The following is a 21133-nucleotide window of genomic DNA, read 5'->3' as shown; positions in this document are numbered from 1 at the left end:
TATGGGGTATTGTGAAGAGGAAGATGCGATATGCCAGACCCAACAATGCAGAAGAGCTGAAGGCCACTATCAGAGCAACCTGGGCTCTAATAACACCTGAGCAGTGCCACAGACTGATCGACTCCATGCCACACCGCATTGCTGCAGTAATTCAGGCAAAAGGAGCCCCAACTAAGTAATGAGTGCTGTACATGCTCATACTTTTCATGTTCATACTTTTCAGTTGGCCAAGATTTCTAAAAATACTTTCTTTGTATTGGTCATTAGTAATATTCTAATTTTCTGAGATACTGAATTTGGGATTTTCCTTAGTTGTCAGTTATAATCATCAAAATTAAAAGAAATAAACATTTGAAATATATCAGTCTGTGTGTAATGAATGAATATAATATACAAGTTTCACTTTTTGAATGGAATTAGTGAAATAAATCAACTTTTTGATGATATTCTAATTATATGACCAGCACCTGTACATTTTTGTCTTGCCAGTGAAAAATAAGTAGCCTAAGTGCCAGGTTCTTATAAATGTACTCTTTGTATAAATATTGACTTCATATTTATAAATAAACTGTAAAAAGTGGTAACCTGCAATTGTTACCTTAAAGAGCTATTTCTACCTGATTTAACCTGATTAGTTTTGTTGGTATAAATTGATGCATGTTGATTGGTTCAGTGATGTTAAAAAATTTTTTTAACTTGAATAAAAGCAGTTAATTTAGATGTTACCATTTTTAGGTTATCATTTTTCCCCACCGTGTAGGCTATATACAATAGATTCATGAAACCTGAAGCGGCTGTAATGAATTGCGTTTCTTCTCACAGCCACGTGAGGGCGGCAGACATCTTTTAATACGAGTCCTCATTATGAATTAAACAAACTGTCCGGAGCAGACTGTAAGACATCTCTTTTGCTTATAAACCACTTTTACCATTTCGTAATATCTCGCGTAACTTCTGTTGTTCTGCTATTAGTTAATGAACAGTGTATTGTAAGCCTATTTCACAAATACGTCTCAGTTGTCACTGGAGCTGTCGAAATGATTCCACTTTGCACGTCAAAAATATATATTTCTCCCCCAAGTCTGAAAAACATTTGTGACTGTACAACAAGTGTTTACGTGTTGTCTGCTGTTGTCATGTAGTAATATTACAGCCTCTTTGTATCCGATAGAGAACAATGTGTGCGGGTGGCTTAGATAAGAACATGTAAAATATGAAATCAAATAACAGATTAAAGGGATAGTTCATCCAAAAATTAAAATTCTGTCATCATTTACTCCCCCTCAAGTTGTTTCAAACCTGTATAAAATTTTTTTGTTCTGCTGTACACAAAGATATTTGGAATAATGATTGTAACCAAGCAGATCTCGCCAGCAGAAAAAAAAAAAAAGTATGTATGTTGGTGTATGTATGTATGTGTATATATATATATATAATATATATATATATATATATACACACACACACACACACACAGGTTTGAAACAACTTGACGGTGAGTAAATTATAACAGAGTTTTCATTTTTGGGTGAACTATCCTTTTAAGAAACTGATCAAACGGATTCCCAAAAAAGCATAATATTTCTGAAACTGGTTTTAGAGAAATTCGCTGCCCTGTGCAAATGGCTATCATCAGTAACTACTGTTACTTATTCTATTTTCAGAACTTGTCTTTTTCCACTCAAAAGATGATGCATGTCAAAAATAACATTTTTTAACATATCTCTATAATCAGAGAAGCTGTATTGTATAACATGAAAATTGCAATTTGCAAATGCAATTTATCTTAAGTTTTCCAAAAGTGTATTTCATAAAAAAATACTACACATTACCATTACATTACATTATTAAAGCCCTACATTATCACTGACATAGGCCACAACATGAAAATGCAACATTTGAAAATAGCATCTTCAATTGCAATTCACCAGTGTCTCAAAGCTGTACATACTGTAATTTTATTAAAAAAAAAATAAAATAAAAAAATTCTATAACATCATCCCCTCTTTCCCTTTTTTTAATGAGGTTATTCTTCCATTTTGTAGCCTCAACTTCCTAGTCCAGTTAATGACCTTAGACCCTGAACTAATTCATTATAGAAATGGACATTAGAAATATTAAGGAATAGGAATATATAAAATATTTTTGCACATAAAATGAAGATAATCACAATACTTTTATCAGTTTGCCTACATAAGAGGCAAAGTAATTCCACTCATCTATAGTTGTTTGAGAAAGTCATATTCAAAACGTCAAATGTCATTTGGTTAATGTTGATGATAGTGATATTTTCAAATACTTGCAAATCTTTCGATGTACAGGAAGCACAATGTTGTTTAAAAGTCTTGGACTGAGAACTAATTTTGATTGAATCTAAATCTACAGCATGGCAATGTATAAGGACAACTCTTTCACACTCTTCAAGATAGTCAATATGTGCTGAAGCATAATAATGACCACATGAGAGACTGACGCCTTAATTATTGTATGCAAATACTTTATGTTGTAACAAATGACCAAAACATATTACAGCACAACACATGCTTCTGGAGGGGAAAAAAAAAGAAAGAAAAAAAAAAAAAAAAGTTTCAAAATTGGGGGAAAATCAAAATTAAAATGTGTCTCTTCTGCTCCTCAAATGGTCTGGTTGCATAGAGAAACAAACGAGTCGACAATCTGAAATAGATTCTAAAATAAATAAAACCTTCTTTAAATGTGCAGTTTGGATCTCTCCAATAATTAATGCTGACGTTTCAGGCTCTGCTGAACATGACACATAGTCTGACAACAGGACGTAGGGTTGCATTAAGGCACATAACAAGCAGGTGAGAGGTACGGTGAAATACTTGAGACCAGGAGTCAGCTTTTGGCCTGCTTCCGTTTCAGAATCAGCTCCGCCAGGAGTTTATAACGGGACATGCACTCCTCCTGAATAGGAAAAAGAATCAATTCATCAACTAATATCAAAATCCAGCTTTTATACGCAGTTAAACATTGGTTTAAAGAGGACCTATTATGCCCTTTTACAAAGTCTTGATTTTTTTAGGGTCTTGAATAGGTTTTCATGCTTGAATGTTCAAAAAGCAAATTTTGTAAATATTTTACATTGTTGCAGCACCTCTTTTTCCTTTATCACGCTCAAACAGCAACATTACGCATTAAAATAAGTTGAAAATGTAAAAAAGCCATAGTAGGTCCAATTTAAATGAATTTTCCAAGGACTGGGTGAGAAAGTTGATGCTCACCTTGGTCTTTCCAGGCACCACCTTAGCGATCTTGTCCCAGCGTTCAGTGGTGCCACGTGGGTATTGCTGTAAGGCCAGCTCCAAGAGCTTCTGCTGGTTCTGTGTCCAGACATCATCAGCAGCACTGGGTTTTTCTTTGGAGGCTGATGGTTTCTTCTCATCTTCACTGTCGTCATCCACAGCTGTGGGGTCGAAGTCTCTTTGTCTGCGTCCTTTCACCTTCTCCTCCGCTGCTCCAGTTCCAGTGCTCCCGGGTGCAGACTTTTTTGTCCTCCTTCTGAGCGCTTTGCTCTCCGAGTCCTCTGCCCCAACAAGCTCTGCCGAATCCTCTGGCTGCTGCTGCTGCTCTAAGGGCTCCTCTCTCTGGGTCATCAGACTGTCAGGCACCGTGACAGCTCTGGAGCTCTTTCCCATCACTGCACCACCCTTCAGCTCAGAAAGCTTCACCAACCCTAGAAACAGAGACAAAGTGGAGAGAGAGACATGAGTAAATGTTTTGACAGATATGCTTAATAATATATCACAGTAGATGATAAACGGTACATGACAAGTGGAATTTTATTCAAAATCTTTTAACAAACAAACTGCTTACCTGATGTATTGGTGACACAGTCTTTGACTTGCTTTACTTTTGTGGTCACCTGTATAGAAAAAAAGTTTTTTATTTTTTAAGAAGACTTTTTCTGTATAGGTTTATAAAACCAAACAATTTTTGGTTTCGGTGGCTCTTCACACACATCTACAACTCAAAATAACAGCATTTATTTGAAATAGAAATCGTCTGTAACATTGTAAATGTTTTTTGATCAATTTAATGCATTCTTGCTAAACTGAAGTACTATTTTCTGCCCCAAACTTTTGAATGGTAGTGTATTTGTTCATGTGTGAACAAAACTAAACAGTCAGGAGACGCTGCTATCTACAATTTAAAGTCCCCCTGTAGTCAATAATTTTATCTCTTAAAACTCATCTTTGACATATTTAAATGTTTTTTCCAGTGAAAAAATGAAAATTTCTTCATGCCTTAAAATAGTTTGAATGTAACTACAAACTTGCTTCATTTAGTATACGTGGATCTATGAATATGCTAATTAGCCCTGCTTCCACTCACTCGCACAAGCTCAAAGATCCACTCGGTCAACTGAGGTAAACGCTGCACAATGGTATCGTTTTTTACAACGTCGGACACATAACAGTAATTGATATGATTAACCTTTGGCTTGACGTTATCAAACAGCTAATAATGTGTTGCTAATGTTACACAAACCATGTTCCCATTCGCCATCTCAAAGTCAGCTGCCCTCTAAAAATCAGCATCCTTACAAACGCATTAAACAACTTAGAATGTCAGTGGAGAAAAGCATATAGTTCATCATGACATTGTAATATACATAATATACATAATTCACCCGCTATATTGCTAAATGTACCTGATTTTTCATATCAACAGAAAAATATACCCGGATAACCTGGCTTCTCTTGAGACTCCCCTGCTTCAGAGCAGTCATAGTTAATGATATGCTAAAGCCCTCCAGCACGTTGATGTGATTGGTTACAAGGTAGTTTGTGATGTCAGAAACACCGGCAATTTCAAACTGCGTTTTTGAAACTGTCTTTAGATCACTGCAGTTTTAAAGAGAAAATACTCAGCAATGGTGTTGACTTATGAATTTGCACATGGTTTGTCTGAAAGCACATTAAAAACACCACTTAGACATATAAACAACATTAAAAACTTGATTTTTACCACAAGGGGACTTTACAATGCACAAAATTGTTTTTATATACTTTTATTTAACAAATGATCAATTTTATGCAGTAAATAATGAAATTTCCATCTTTATGCAAGTTTGATATTGTATATCAGCATAATCCCTGCTATTGGTCGACCACTAGTCATAACGATACTAATTAGACTCACCTCAGACACTGATCTGCCTAACTCATGTGCAATCTTCTCCCACCGGCCTGGCGTTCCACCAGGAAACTTGGCCATACAGCGGGAAAGCTGGCTAAGATCCTCCTCTGTCCACTCGTGAACCTACAATCATCACCAGCCATTAGTTAATGCAATACTTACATTTTAAATCAGCATTTTTTCAACAGAGACAAAAACTTACTTTCTTCTTCTGCTGTTTTTTGTCTTCTAACCAGTCATCCATTTGATCTTCAATGTCTTCAATAGATGTTCCCTGATCATATGCTGGCACAAAAGCAGCATTTGTACTGGGTTCATAGACTGGAAACTCCACTTTAGGCTTCTTCACCTTGGGCCGTTTTTCTTCTGCAGAGCAAGATCGGCCAGCATCACATATTATTAAGTGTCACATAGTCACAACTGAATCCCACTAATTATGGCCAGTGTGCAACGTATAACTGTGTTGTCATGATCTTACTCTGCTGCATTTCCTGTTCTGCCAGAGCCTCCGCCTCCTTCTCTTTTACTTTCATTTCCTTATAATCTTTATAATACTGCTTCACATCCTAAAATATAACAGAGTCATGATTACAGATGTCTGTTTGAATTTTCTGAGTGTCTCTTTAGAAAACACATTTAAAGCCTCAAATCTGGTGGAACAGTACCTGTATGATATGAGGGAGAGACTTCACTGAATAGTACAACCAGATGCTTAATTTAAGAGGCAAAATGTCATGCCAGTGTGGCCTGTCAGATCTACAAAAAGGAAGCAAAGATTTATAAGTCTGACCAGCAGGGTCAACATTTCTTCTTCTTTAAGAAAGCATCTGGTGTTATTAGGTTACCTCTCATTTTTGTCCTGTCCCAAGGACTTAATCTCTTCTGTTATCTTACTGCTTTGCTTCTTCTTCTTCTCTCTCTTCTTCCTGCTCAGAAGTTCATCCTGAGAAGAATTAAGACATAGCAGCTATCACTGGGCATGCTCAAGTAAATTTAGTATTTCAGCTACCATTACACGATGACAACTCTGCTATAAAACAATTAATCACTTACCAACTGCTTCTCAAGGTAGATGGACCATATAACTGCATAGTGACCCACGGTTAGAATGAGGAAAAGGAGGAAGCCCAACTCTCCATTACTCATCTTCCTAACACGTCGATAGTAGAAGACAGGCTGTCTCCAATCTGGCAGCCCATTAACCAGGATGTCGTCATATCTGTGAATGTAGTAAGAATCTACTATGTAAAATCTGTCTTAAAAGACTTTAGCAAATGTAATACACAGTTCATAGACCCTAGTCACAGTCACACTGGTACAAACTGTGGTTTGGTATCTTACTCAAGGGCATAATGTCAAATTATTGATGCTCCTATTTCATCTCTATTTAAGAACCTTTAAGAACTTCCTGATTCTTTAAAGGGTTAGTTCACCCAAAAATGAAAATTAATGTGTCATTAACTACTCACCCTCATGTCATTCCAAACCCGTAAGACCTTCGTTCATCTTCGGAACACAAAAGAAATCCGAAGGTTACTGAACCACACATAGGCAGCAACCTCATTGCACCTTTCAAGGCCAGGAAAGGTAGTAAAGACATCGGTTGTAAAAGACATCAGAACGCCGGCTTATTATTGGCCGGCTCCTGCGTCAGCATCACATGTATGCGTTGTGGTGCTCACGTGAACAGCGTCGGCCAATACTGAGCTGGAGTTCTGACGTAAACACGCAAGCCTGCACTGTGTACAACATCAACAGCGTAGGAAATTGACAGGGAAGAGAAGAAATTGTTGAATAAAATCTTTTTTTTTTTTTGGTTTGTTTTTGTGCACACAAAAATGTATTCTTGTCACTTCATAACATTAAGGTTGAACCACAGTAGTCAAGTGGACTATTTTAACGATGTCTTTGCACCTTTCAAGGGCAAGAAAGGTAATAATGACATAGCTGCCTATGTGTTCAGAAACCATCAGATTTCATCAAAAATATCTTAATTTGTGTTCTGACATGAGGGCGAAATTACATTTAAGGCTTTTAAGACCTGCACAAATAAAATTACCACAGTTTGAGAACCAGTGGCGTAGGATGAATAAAGAAACACATCATGAGAATCTCACCTTTGTCTTCTTTCCTCATCCTTGAGAACTTCATAAATGGCAACTAACTAGTAAGAGATGACAAAGAAGATATTTCAAATGTAATAAACTGAATTCCAAAAGGTGTATAGAAACAAGCAATCAACATGCTCTACATTAAGCCAAAGAGTACTTTTATACAGGCTTAACAAAACTCCTACCTGTCGAAACTGGTTTTCTGCATTTTCATCTTTGTTTTTATCGGGATGTAACGTAAGTGAAAGCTTTCTATATGCCTTCCTGATCTCAGAAGAGGATGCATCCTGTTAGAAACAGAATCAGGAACATTAAGATCATAAACATTAATTGCCAATATTTACAAGAGTCAGAAACACATACTCTGAGACTACACTGCAGTACTACATGTTTGTATAAAAATAAAATCATCACATATGATCATTTTGGTAGTACAGACTGTGACTGGATTGCTTTTGGTGTTTCAGGCAGAAATTAATAAGTTAGTAGCAATAAAAGCTGCAACATTTTTTGTCATCTCATTTCCTACATGTAGAATAAAATTACTACCACTAAACATACTTTAATGTCTGCAATATAAACTGGAATATGCAGCATAAACTGGCAGCTGTATCTGGTACAGCGACAGCTACCAGCTTATCATACCAGTAAGGTTAAGCTGGTTTTTGAAGCATGGTAGCTGCTTTACCAGCTTGGGCTAGCTAATAACCATCTTAGACCAGCTGAAAACTAGCTACCATGTTCCAAAACATAGCTACAATCTTTTTAGCAGAGAATTAGCATTATTAATTTTCTGACAGCGAATTCCTGCAAGGTACAGGTATAACAGCGGCATTTGTTATCCCCAATTCCCCATATAACTTATATGAATCACGGTTGACGCGTTAGGAAAGAAAGTGAAACCAAATGCCAGTACGGTTTTGTTTTTTTACATGTAGCGGTTATGACAATAAAAGCTCGGGATCTTCAATGCATCAAATACCACTTAGCAACTAAATGGCAAAATTAAAGCAAGACGATAAAACGATCGTTTCTGTGCTTAGTGATGACACGTCATGTTGTATAGGCCCAGAGCCCGGAGGTTTCTTTGTCAATGGCCACCGCCGTCCAGGTTCTTCAGGAGGCAGAGCCCGTCTATCGCTACCCTGAGTCGGGAGGCATAATAGTGAGGCTGAAGAGAGCTATTTAGCTAATGGGTTGGGTTACGTTGATAAGAATACAATCACTGTAAACTCTGAAAGCGACACTGCGATAAATCGACGTCGGTGCGCTGCAATATGTTCAAGTTAAGTGCATTTACCGACACCGTTTGAGTGGCCCGAGTTAAAGGCGTGACAAACTTGCATTACATCAAATTGTTCTTACCTGATTAACCGAGAGGAACTCGTAGAAGGTTTGGGGGATTTCCTCCACTAGATCGAAAAGCTCCAGGTCTGCGTCCCATGCTAATGTTGGCAATGGCTGAATAACAAACAGCCCGGAGAACAACACCAACGTAAGGATCTCGGGCAAAGCCATTGCTGAAAGTTTTATATGTTTGTTAAGGTTTAACAGCCACTATCCATTCGGAAACCCTGTTTTTGAGACGCCTTTAGCATAACTTGCCGTCCTCTGGCTCAGACAGGCCCATAGCTTGAGCTCAGCCTGCTGTACGTACACACGTTTCACATGCAGCCGCCACAGAGCGAGCCAATAAGCATGAAAGCTTCAGTAGTGACATGTGCGTCATGTCCATTCTTACCATGAGAGTACTTTCAGGACCTCTGCCATCTCAATTTTTGAGGTACAGATTATTTTATAATAGTATCAGGTGAGCATTATGTATCCCGGTAGATGCGCAGCAGTGTTGTTCCCCAAACACACACACACAAAAAACAGTATCTCGGCCTCGTTCGTTCCAGGGCAGGCAGGCTTTCCCATGTCTGTAATATTATCTCTCTTTTGTCTTTTTTTGTTTGTTTAATCTCTTGTAAAAGAAGTGATGTCACCAGCAAAAACAGTAAGGCCACTATTTCTTTTATGATTGGAGAGATATGAAAGAATGATTCAACCCATGTAACGCTGTATGTTGTTCACTTAACCTAATAATATCATTTCTATCGTTTGTGTCAATTTTGCGACATTGACATTTCGCATCTCAACATTTTGAACCATTCATCCCGTCTCAGTGCTACATTAATCTCGTTTCTTTTCGACAGCAACAGCAAGGGCCATGAAGTTCAGATAAAAATCCATTTGATTGAAACTGTTCTGGCAGCAATAAGTCTCTTGGTTTAACATAAGCATGACTCATTACATGATATCTGCGCCATGGTAATAATTTTCTCGACGATTTTGTGAATAAGAAAATATTTGAGTGAGTATTGACCGATTATAGAGTCAACATTTGAGATGTTAGTTAAGCTATAAAGCTTAGTTAGACTTCATATCTTTAAAAATAGGGAATACTAAACAAAATCTAGTGTTAAAATAGCCTATAGGCCTACGAAATAACGATTATTAAATAGGCTATATTTAATAAGTATTTTGCATTGATGATCAGTGGTAGCCTATACCTGGCCTACAATAAAAGTCTTCCCCCCCCCCCATAAATTATGCTTTTTATTATTATTATATTTTATTGTCATTTTTAGGCCTATATATTTTTTTTTTCAATTAGCCTAACGGAATCATTGTTTTATAGTTTTGATTTGGTAATTAGTGAAGTTGCATTTACGACATGCGCAAACATGTTCAATTCTGTGACATTTTGAGAAAACTTTAAAAAAAAGAAAAGAAAAAAAAAATCTCATTTACACTTCTATAATCTAGAAACTCATGAGGGCGTCGTTGCGCTATAGTTACGGATAGTAGCCCATCTCCAAATGTGTCATGGGTTGGCCCTTTTTAGTAACGGAAATCTGAAACAAAATAGGCTACATATTTTTCTTTTAGTGTAATGGAAAATCTTTAATTTAGCCCATTTTCTTTGTTTGTTAAACTCTTGTCCTTGAGGCAGCACTGACCAGTGGTGTCAACTTAGGGACGGACGCAATAACCTGTGACGGGGAAGTCTGATGTATCATTTTGTTACCTGTGCGCAATTAAAATATCCAGTTAGAGCAACAGCTTGAGGTTCTAACCACGTGACACAACAAATAAGGTAGTGGAATAAATCTGAAAAGTAGGCATACAAGCAAAAAAGTCTGCGTTCATTTAAAACACTAAAGAAAGGATGGCAATATTGCCATCGCCTTGTCTAAAAATATTATACGTAAATCAATCAAAGCGCGAAAGCCAAAAGCACGATATTTACCGAATAGACTAGCCTATTTACCGGCTCTAAATAAATAGGAAATAAAAAAAAAACATTTTTTTACTTATTTTAGAGATCCGTTAACAGTTAGGCCTACAATTTATTTGATTTTCAATTTATCTTTATTATTTTTTATAAATAAAAAAATGCATTTTCTTATGCGTTTGTGTGAGTTAATTAATTTTCTTAAATGCATCAGAATTACAAACCTTCTCACTTGTATATTTCTATATTTGCACTTGGAAAGTTGCCCTGGGAACATTTCCACTCCAGTGAGTCAATCGCCTATAGCCTATAACCTAATCAATTATTTGATTTTTATTCTTAAGTTCTTTCTAAACAAGTATCGAAAAAGAAGGGAAAACTTTAATAATTGTTGAGACGATAAGATGCGGCACAAGTCATTCAGATAAAATCTGAACAGATTATTAACACCTTAACACTGAAAAATTGGTGAACGACACGCGGAGGTATGGTATGGATTAGGCTATAACCTACACAAGAAAAAAATGCAAACAAGCTCGCTGGCTTATTTGACATACAACGCAAATACATTTAACATACATTTTTGTGAAATATTAAACCAGAAATATTATCACACAATGATGTCTGACCTTTTTTGCCCACACATTATGCTTCATTCGCTTATAGTCCAACATAATAATGAAACAATATTCATGTTTATTAAAGAAATCGTCATCATTCGATTTAGACCATCAAAGAAGTTTAGTTATTTAGTAGGCTACAAACTCAAAGCGCCTTTATCTGTAAGTCCTGACCGCCTGCTCCCATTCCACAAATCAATTTTGTGGAATCAGTAAACAATCAATAATCAATACAGTCATTAAACTTTAAGCCAATATAGATAAGACAGGCGTTTTTGAGTGATCTGCTCATTTTATTTGTCAGTTAGCCTAGATTTTATAACAAGTCGCTATAATTGTCTTCATGAGCTAAGATGAAAGAACGAATAACCGACCAGATGAAAGCGCTCGTGCTTTAAAATATTTTTATCTAGACTATGTGTAGGCTAAATAAGATTCGGGTCTACATTTCAGTAGCTTAATCGCGTAAGGAATGGGTAAATACGAAAGCGTGCAACACATTCACTTCACTTCTATTTTTCGCTTTTCTTTCTTTTTTTTAATATCTGGATAGTTTCCCATGATGCCTATAGACACTTAAGAGTTGTCAAAAACTTCAGTCTGTCCTAGGGAATAACATCAGGCTCTCTCTTGAGTTCTTCAAGACTTCGTGCTGCGTTAACACCCGCTAGGCCATTGAGATACGGCCATTTTGACGAGTCACATCTGCAGCCGGAATAAAGAAATAATCGGTATCCTTGAGAGAAAATTACGCTAGTCGCTGAAATTACATTTGGCTTATCCTGACCAATTCCATTGATGCAGCCAATGGCCTGTTTTATTATTATTATGTATTATTATTATAGCCATGTGAAGCTGGTACGGTACGTGGTAACAGAAGAAGCTTTACGTTTTGCACAGCCCGGTACGGTTAACGCTAAAGTGCCTCGGGTTTCCGCCAGCATGCTGAGCTTCTTTGTTTTCGCTGAAGTGCCTGTATTAGAGCAGCTGACGTCATGGCAGCAGACTGCGCGTGTGGTTTGCAGCTGAACGCAGTGCCCTAAAAGACAGTCCAGCGTTACAGAGAAAAAACACCAAATCTACTAAGCTACACGTGAATGCGCACACCAATGCGCGATCAGAATTTAACTGATTATCTGAAAATGTATGTGTGATCTGAACTGTTACACGAAAGAGAACGCTTAGATAACTGCGCAAACGTTTGCGAACGGTCTGTAGAATTTGTAAACGCAAAATTTAAGAACAATCTTTTTGTTTAAATTGATAAATCCTTAACTAAACACAACAAAGTCAGGAGTGGTAAATAAAGTAGCATATGAACGGTAATTTAATAAAACATGCCGTTGCTTAGAAACGACTTTCCTTCAATGTTTCTTTTAAGACAATGAGTTCACAGAATTTCAGAGTCGTCTTAAGTGTAGCCCACAGATACTATTAGGTTAAGCTATGGTAAAATATTGCAGCAAGAACTGTAAAGGATACATATGTGTCCCTTCTGTGACCGTTAAATAAGTTCCTAAGATATTCACATCAGGAGGACAATTACTAATCACCACCCGACTTTTCTTTTATGAGAGACATAACTTCACTGTAACCTGTGTGAAAGTGAGTGTGAATAAATCATTAAAAGTCATTATCCTGACGTGTGAGGCTCCTAACTAATTCTACTTCTAATCAGGAAGCCCATAATTTTATATTCGGATTAGCTACACGTTAAGTCTATCTAAAAATGTAACCAAAAATTAGGAATGTAAATAGCCTACTAATTTCGATTATTTGCTTTACTGGTTTAAATGAATGTATAAAGGCAGTGAAATAAAATATTTTTTGAAGGCCTATATTGAGCAGTTACATGCACAACAATGCACCAGGTAGCCTACAAATTGGCCATTAAAACGTTAATTTTACATTTAAAAAATCAGCGTGAGATGAAAAATAGAGATTTTTTGAGCGATTATCGATTCCTACTTTTATGATGCCATTTAAAAAAAACACCCTATATGTGACATATTCAAAATAACTCTTGTGCTTCTTTTGCATTTAGGCATTATGATTTGCGTGAAAATAAAGATAGCCTACAGCTTCTCTAAAAGTTAGTTCATCGCTTATTGTCTAAGAACCTTTCCGACCAAACTACATGGCTTGGCGAGGGGTTTTGCTCTTTGACAAAGACATGATCCGTCAGAGGGGTACCCTATTGATGATATACCCCACTACTAATTCCCAGGCTACCCGTAAGGAATGAGATCACGTGATGGAGTGGGGCGGTCGAACTAAGCCATTTTGGGGACTGTGTCAGTTCGCACTGAACCATCAGACACTGTGTTTTTCGGATCGCCGTGCGGGAGAAGTACGCCTCTGTAATTTACCATCTATGACCGGAATCTGTGGACGTATCTGTGAATCAAATCGGAAAGTGTATGCAAAGAGTGAGCTACGGTAACCTATATGCAATTGCGCAAGAAGGCCACAATGAGCACGGTAGTGGTACGTTAGAGCCATTGACAGCGTCTGCAGCTCATTCCAAGATGGCCGCTTCAGTAGCATTCATTTTTTGCTGATCGACTCTCAAGTTTCATTGTCTACCACAACAAAGCTAGGAAACCATCGGGAATATACTGGGTATGTACGCTTGAATGTACAAAAGAGCGGAGTCACGAGCTTTTCTGATTTTGTTTTCTTTTTCCTTCTTCGGAGACAAGAGAGTCCTAACAATGTTGCCTCTTGTACCTATCTGTGATCGTTTCTCATACGAATTTCATTTCAGTTTTCTCACATTTTTTTATGAAACGCAACCAATGACATATGTTAACACAATGTGCACGTCAACGAGTATGGCATCTTTGTAAAATTAAAGTATATTGTTCTCTTCAAGTGCTGTTTATAACATAAAAAGTCGGCGCGCGCTGAAGAACAGGCGAGTTGGGTCAGGTGTTAACGGGTGACCACTTTCATCCATTTCTTCTCGCTCTAAAATCAATCATTTGCTCTCTTATTTTATAGAATTGAGTAGTCTAGAGAGTGTATATTTAGGAAAAATTTACTTTACTGCGCTTTAATGTCGTCGATTAATTTTATTAACTTAAATTCATATGCGTATTTGATGGGTACCTCATCCTATAGGCTGTAACACACGAAATACCATTATTTTGAGGTGGTTAACTTCCGAGTAAATATATTTTCAAGCGTGTTCACTATTGTTTATTTGTTACTGAATTGGGTGTTTTGTATTAGGCTTTTAAAAAATATTGTAAAACATTGTCTTGATTCTATGCAACGTACGTGACCTGACACGTCAGACTAAACATCTTTTTTTTTTTTTTTTTGGACAGAGTAGGATAAGAGTCCTAATTCTAAGATTTTATATTCAAATGTCCTTTTCGTTAGTCTAATAAAATATAGATTATAATTTTTAATCAGTCAGTTGTTAACTAAATAGCCTATGTGACTCACCCCCGATGTGTCACAAGTTCATAAAAATGTTTTTGATAACTCTATTTAAGGAAGGAATAGCTAAATAGTAGGCTATTGGTTGTTAACTCGAACTTAATTGATAGTTCTCTACCCCAAGTTCTCTGCCAAATAATTTTTTTCTGGCCATATTTAAATGATTAAGCCGTCACTGGTAGATAATGTAGGCTATGTTTTCCCATTGTCTGGGCTTTCCACATATATGCTGTGCCTATAGGCTACTGCTATTTATTAATCATATAGGCCTAGGCCTTTTTTTTTTTTCTTTTCTTTTTTTTTTCACAAATTTTGCCACACCGCAAACATCTGTGTTTCATAGCCAAATCAAAAAATATTTTTAGTGCTTGCTACTCTATTCTTTCTGACAGTAAAAGAGGACACATTATTGTAATTCTGAATATGAAGATATGACTCGGTTATCTGCAGTATGGGCTAAACTGTCAGATTACTGTAAGTGCAGTTTATTCTTGACCTAGACTGTTCTTCTTTCTTCATATATATATATAAACATTTGTTCCGTTTTCAAGTGCATAGTGTGAAATGTGCTATCAGATACGAATCATGGTACTAAAGCACATATTAGTCTTGTGAGTTTATTTGTCAAGCTTGTGAAATGGCTTAGGCCAACAGTTACAAAGCACACCTGTTTTTTTAGCCTTCGCTGGAACCTTAATAGCCACTTTGTTTCGTTAGGCTAATCCTCCGATCTACACGTTTACTTATGTAAAATAATACAGTCTAACGTAATCCTTAAAGACAGTACTTAATGAAGAACTAAAAGCACAAAAATACTCTATCTTAGATATTTTAAAAAAAATTTTGTCACGGACTAAAATGCATGGTGTTGTTCTGCACTCTTTTGAATGGCATTAGGTTCGCTATTAAGTTGTTGATAGCACTTATAAGATTGTAGTAGCCTATAATGTCGTTAGCAAGATGTTTTCTCAGTTACTGGGCAACTATTTAAAGGTTTGTCTGTGCCTAATGTAGATAGTCTAAATTTATTTGACTGTATTTAATGCGTTGGATTCAGTACGCTTTGCATTGGGAAGGTTTATATTTGAACATTAGCAGTTACGGGATATTGGTAGCCTATTTGCATGAAAATTGATCACGTCTAAACTAACCCCACACAGCCTACCAATATCGCAGTCGAGACACAGCGGGCTCACAGACGCGAGCTCTCGAGCTTCCGTTGACTGTGTTCCTCACTGAAGACATCGGAAAGGCAGGGAAGGTGTATTCTCTATCACATTTGGAAGCGATGCGTGCTGAAATGGTGGTTGTACGACGTGTTTACGTTATAGTGATAACTGCTTCTTCAACAATAGTGTGCGGTGCACAGGTCGCAGCCTCATGAGAGCGAACTCGCTTGGACACGGGGCTGTCTAGCAAAATGGCAGCCACGTTCAAGTAGCGATATGTTTTTTAGCGAGAAACACTGTGGTCGAGAGGAAGTGATAGCGTTTTACCGTTAAATGGTTGAATTTATGATCATTTGTAATGATCTGGACCATCTGTGAATCGTGCGAGGTATGCGGCTCCGTTTTGACTGGCACAATGCCAATTACAACCCGTCGTCATAGCAACTATAAGTCTGGGCATTTTGGCTTTCACTCTCACCTGTGCGTGCGCATCCCTGCAAATATAAATAAAAACCATTTCAAATTGTATGTGGACTCTTCCCTGGAATGGCAATGAGTTTAGCCAAAGGCGATATGAATTTAGAATAACACCAATTCATGTGAGTTGTCAATTGTCGGGTTACATGTTAAACGTGTATTTTGTCTGTCTTGGTCGCATTTTTGTTCGCTTTAAGTGCAAGTTGACCATCTAACCTAGTAACCAGACTTTATTTTCCTATGGGCTATTAATTATGACTAAATATTAGGCTAATTAGTGTCTTGTTTGTTTGTCAGGTCGGCGAACTCACATGACAATGCACCGAACAACAAGAATCAAGATAACGGAGCTCAATCCTCATTTGATGTGCGTTTTATGTGGAGGATATTTCATTGACGCGACCACCATTGTCGAATGTTTGCATTCATGTAAGTCCGAAATCTGTCATAATCTATATTATCATATTATTATTATTTTTATCTTTAATGCTTTGCTTTGTCCGGCATTGCTCAAACTCCAATTTAATTGGTCGCATACTAATTAATTTGTCGTCTGTTGTTTTCAGTTTGCAAAATGTGCATTGTGAGGTATCTGGAGACCAGCAAATACTGTCCTATTTGTGATGTCCAAGTTCATAAAACAAAACCTCTCCTCAATATCAGGTAATGATGGGGATTATGTGTATGTTAATTAAATATTTTATTTCTGATTACCTTATTTTTTATAATTTCAGTAGGTTAAATATCCATGTAAAGCTCCAGCTTTGAATTTCTGTTAATGAATGAATGAATGAATGAATGAAGGCATAGTTTCTTTAGATACCAATAGTAGCCCCTCAAAAATGCTTGTATATTTCAGATCAGATAAGACTCTTCAGGACATTGTTTACAAGCTCGTACCTGGTCTGTTCAAAAGTAAGTGTAAAAAGTTCATTTTAATTATAGGCCTATATATTAATTTAGTTTCTGAAGGGGCTGGGCATCACATAACTTCTGTCAAAACGTCCTGACGTGACTTTTTTTTTTTTTTTTTCCAGGTTTGTGTTAAAAATTGTCATAGCAATATAGCTAATTACTAAAAAACTCTTAAGAAATAATGCTGATAAGTATTCATTGTGCTTTTGTTACTCAGATGAGATGAAACGAAGGCGGGATTTTTACGCGGAGCATCCATCAGTTGATGGTAAAATGTTAAAGAGGGTCATTGTGATATTTTAATTCATAAGTAGTCTTGCTTTTTTTTTTATCTACATGTTGTAATTATTTAACTGTCCTTCAGCTACTAATGGTTCTAATGAAGACAGAGGAGAAGTGGCAGATGAAGACAAGAGAATCATTGCTGATGATGAGATCATCAGTCTGTCCATTGAGTTTTTTGATCAAAACAAGTAAGTTCAGTTCAATATAAGCTCCTTATTAGAGATCACTTACATGTTCCCTTATGATATTGACAATGAAATGGTAGTTAAAAAATAGTAAAAGTCATGTAAAAGTAGTAGGCTATACCATAGGTGAAGTTTATAGTATTAGTTAGATATTGCATTCACTATTTTCTTTTAAAATGATCAGGTTTGATAGTAAAGATGGAGAAGAAAAGGATACCACAAAAGAGGTAATTCATTTCCTGATAAATGAAATATCTAAGAACAAGTCTTACTGTGTCAGTTTAGAGGGTTATAGTGGACTATACTTACTGAATTTCTGTAATGGTCTAATTTTCGTAGGTGAATGTAAAGCGGTACTTACAATGCCCTGCAGCTATGACAGTAATGCATCTCAGAAAATTTCTCAGAAGTAAAATGGATATTCCCTGTACCTTTCAGGTAATATTTTTTGCATTCACATTCTAAAAGGTTTCGTCTCCTTTCAACACCTTTTATATAATGACAAATTCAGCTTATTTAAATGACATTCTTTCTTTTTTTTTCAGATTGAAGTTATGTATGAAGATGAGCCATTGAAAGATTATTATACTCTCATGGATATTGCTTATATCTACACATGGAGAAGGGTAGGAGTTTTAAATCTAAGATATTTAACATACTATACTGTTTTGTTACATTTTAGTCTGATTATTTAGATAACCTGTTGATATTTTACAGAATGGGCCCTTGCCATTAAAGTACAGAGTTCGGCCTGGTTGCAAAAAAATGAAGTTGAGCAGCCCGAGGGATGAAATGACCGGTGGCAGAAGGCCTGATACAGAAAGTGATTCCAGCAGTGATAAACCGAACAGCCCGACTGCTGCTGCCGCCCCCTCGACATCCTCTTCACTGCCCAGCCCAAGCACCCCTGTCCAGTCTCCACATCCCAACTTCCCCCATATCTCCACTGTTAATGGAGTCTCTGCCAAAGTGGGCCACAATGGCCAAACTCCGTTCAGCAGCAAAGTCTGCAAAACCTCTCATAATGGTTCCAACTCTCTTGGGTGACTTGCTTATGGATGCCAAAGCCATCAATCCCATACAAACAGAGCTGTGATGTAGATGCTTTCTTTATAAACCACCTCTTCAATTTTTTATATCATTTTTAAATATATTTGTTTTGTCACCATGTGTGAAAACTTTGTAACACAGCATTGTTTGTGTTATATTTTGTATTAATTGCATAACTAACATTGTGAAGAGTACTGGAGGGAAACTCTGCAAGAAGGAGAATGTATCTAGGTGTTTTTATAAAATCTGTCTTGTTCATTTAGATTAGAACATATGTATATAAATCATTTCCTTGTTCATGAAGTCTCCAATAAAATACATGGCGGCACGCGGAATGTTTATCCAAATTGTATTGATTTTTATTCGGCTGAAATGTGTTACACCAGCCAGTAAATTTGCAAAGGACAGAAATGCAGCGTCAGTATTGTTTTGGATAAACCCGGAAACTGTAATTTAAAAAATCTGATACGTATGTGCTTGTTATATAAGTTAAGAAATGTAGTATCACGCGAGAATAGAAAAGGAGTCTTCAATCCTCGCGTGATAGGCCTATTTCTCAGCTTATATCGTTCTTTCTTGCTCTACAATTCTGTTCAAGCGGTTATTTGTTATTTACTTTGTCTAAATAAACATTTTACTTTTTTTTTTATTACCAAATACAGTGTGTGGACTTTAAATCAAAACTCCCGTGACTTTGTTTTCAAGGCAAGCCTATTCTGCGTTAAGAACTTGCTTCGGCCTTTAATAAATACGGTTATCAGATCAAAGGAAGCTGTTTGATACCTCCCTTTATTTATTTTTACTATATAAATGTTTTAAAACAATATTTAATGCTTAAAACTGCGACTACTCGCTGCCGTGATGCGTTCATGAAGTGAAATATGTAGGCCTAATTTTCAGTCCAGAACATAAGTCTTTGTGCTTTGACCCCTGTCAGTCTGTGATCAATAGAAATGAATCCATACATAGTGTTCAAACAACAGACAATCACCTGGGTGCAAACTACAAAAATACGAGCTTACAAGACTATAGTCCCGTTAGAGACAATAACTAAATAAAAACAACAAATAAATAGTCGGCCAATGATGACAATGAGAAATACGGCTATTATCTTTGCTAGCTTATTAGCTTTGACTGTATAAAGTAGGTGAAATATTTTATAAAGTTTTAGCTATGTCCAGCCGTAACAAATCTCTCAATAAACCTTTAGTTGTAGGCCTACCTGTTGTAAGGTGAGGTATCACTAAGTAGGCTAGCTAGTTTGTTTCGTCCGGCTCTTGTATTTTCTCGTCCGTGGAGTGGAGACCGCTCTCACTGACCTCAGACCACCAGCCCTCTTAACAGGTCCACACTGAAGATTTACATAAATATGTAGCCTACATAGCCGACTATTTCGTTCTCGTAATTAAAATAGTTGCTAGGCGTAATTATCTTAACCGATAGGCCAAACCTAACGATCTCTGAATAAATATTGTTTATTAGAATTGTATTAACAAGTACCTAGGCCTATTAATTATTTAGCTACTGTCCTAAGCGCATTCTTGAATATTCTCGTAGGTATTCTGTCAGAATCGGCGGCTTATGACAAGCAGGCTATTTAGTCGAAGTTGAACGCTATTATTGATATTTATTAAAAACATCCAGTTTTAAATGTAAAAAAAAAAAAAAAAATTATATAGAAAGAAACCAATTTAAGGAAAAGTTCAGTAAAAGATATTTAGCTTTGTTAAAATCTTTTGAAAGGCATAAATTGAAAACGCCGTCAAAGCGCCTTTTTTGGTGCTAATTCATCGATGTACAGAATAGTTTGGATAATATCTGAGACGCAAAGCCTCAATCATAGTGTCTCAGTTTAAATTAAATGAATGGTGTAGTTGCGCTGAGAAGAACTGAGTTTTGCTTTGTTAATTTAAAAACAGTGATAATGGAAAAGGAAAAAAAAATCAAAGTGAAATAGTACTACAAATGCAATGTCATACGAAGGATACTTTTCACTCGGAGCTGTTCATGATTCTCCTCGATTGATTACAGTTCGGCACTGCTTGATAAACATAAATAAGACTACATATGACCTACCCTTAAAGTCAATACATACTGATTAATCTGTGTAGCATTTCATATTAAAATAAAAAAGGATAATTAAAAATTGGCGCGCTTAGGTAATAGGCAACGCGTTTGTGGAAGGCCTACACTGATTGTCATGCAACAGTACGGGAGCGCGATGCGCCCTCGTGTGGTTGTAAACATGTAATGCATCCACAGCTCATTACAGTGTTATAATGTACACCATCAAAATGAGATGATCTTTTTAATGACATTACATTTTTAAATTTTCATATTATATATATACACACACTCTGATCATCCCTATGAAATTTACAAAATGTTGCCTTGTGAGTCTTTATTATATTTTGAAAGTCAAGTAAAATCT

General features: G+C 36.5%; 2 protein-coding genes across 6 annotated transcripts; one reads left to right on the top strand and one right to left on the bottom strand.

The window, feature by feature from the left end:
• Nucleotides 1–2480: 2480 nt before the first annotated feature.
• On the bottom strand, nt 2481–9014 carry dnajc1 (DnaJ (Hsp40) homolog, subfamily C, member 1). The gene is made up of 12 exons (XM_051882312.1): nt 8640–9014; nt 7460–7561; nt 7281–7327; nt 6217–6382; nt 6009–6106; nt 5829–5919; nt 5642–5729; nt 5366–5529; nt 5167–5286; nt 3838–3886; nt 3246–3697; nt 2481–2928 (listed from the first exon to the last, which is right to left on the bottom strand). Exons 1-12 carry the CDS (start codon nt 8790–8792, stop codon nt 2860–2862), a joined length of 1599 nt encoding a protein of 532 aa, XP_051738272.1. The 5' UTR covers nt 8793–9014; the 3' UTR covers nt 2481–2859.
• On the top strand, nt 8338–19359 carry bmi1b (bmi1 polycomb ring finger oncogene 1b). 5 transcript variants are annotated; one of them, XM_051882384.1, is made up of 10 exons: nt 8338–8439; nt 16565–16696; nt 16834–16930; nt 17127–17182; nt 17400–17450; nt 17547–17655; nt 17837–17879; nt 17992–18090; nt 18198–18278; nt 18370–19359. In XM_051882384.1, the coding sequence occupies exons 2-10, from the start codon at nt 16579–16581 to the stop codon at nt 18697–18699; spliced, it is 984 nt and encodes a 327-aa protein (XP_051738344.1). In that variant the 5' UTR covers nt 8338–8439; nt 16565–16578; the 3' UTR covers nt 18700–19359. The 5 variants fall into 5 exon arrangements, with proteins under 5 accessions (XP_051738344.1, XP_051738327.1, XP_051738336.1 ...); XM_051882367.1 differs by lacking the exon at nt 8338–8439 and adding an exon at nt 9252–9273; XM_051882376.1 differs by lacking the exon at nt 8338–8439 and adding an exon at nt 13428–13796.
• The last annotated feature ends 1774 nt before the right edge of the window (nt 19360–21133 follow it).

This window comes from Ctenopharyngodon idella, chromosome 2 (assembly GCF_019924925.1).
Source record: "Ctenopharyngodon idella isolate HZGC_01 chromosome 2, HZGC01, whole genome shotgun sequence".
NCBI lineage: Eukaryota > Metazoa > Chordata > Actinopteri > Cypriniformes > Xenocyprididae > Ctenopharyngodon > Ctenopharyngodon idella.
The sequence above is the reverse complement of the archived record's forward strand: the minus strand, read 5'-3'. Positions and strand labels throughout refer to the sequence as shown.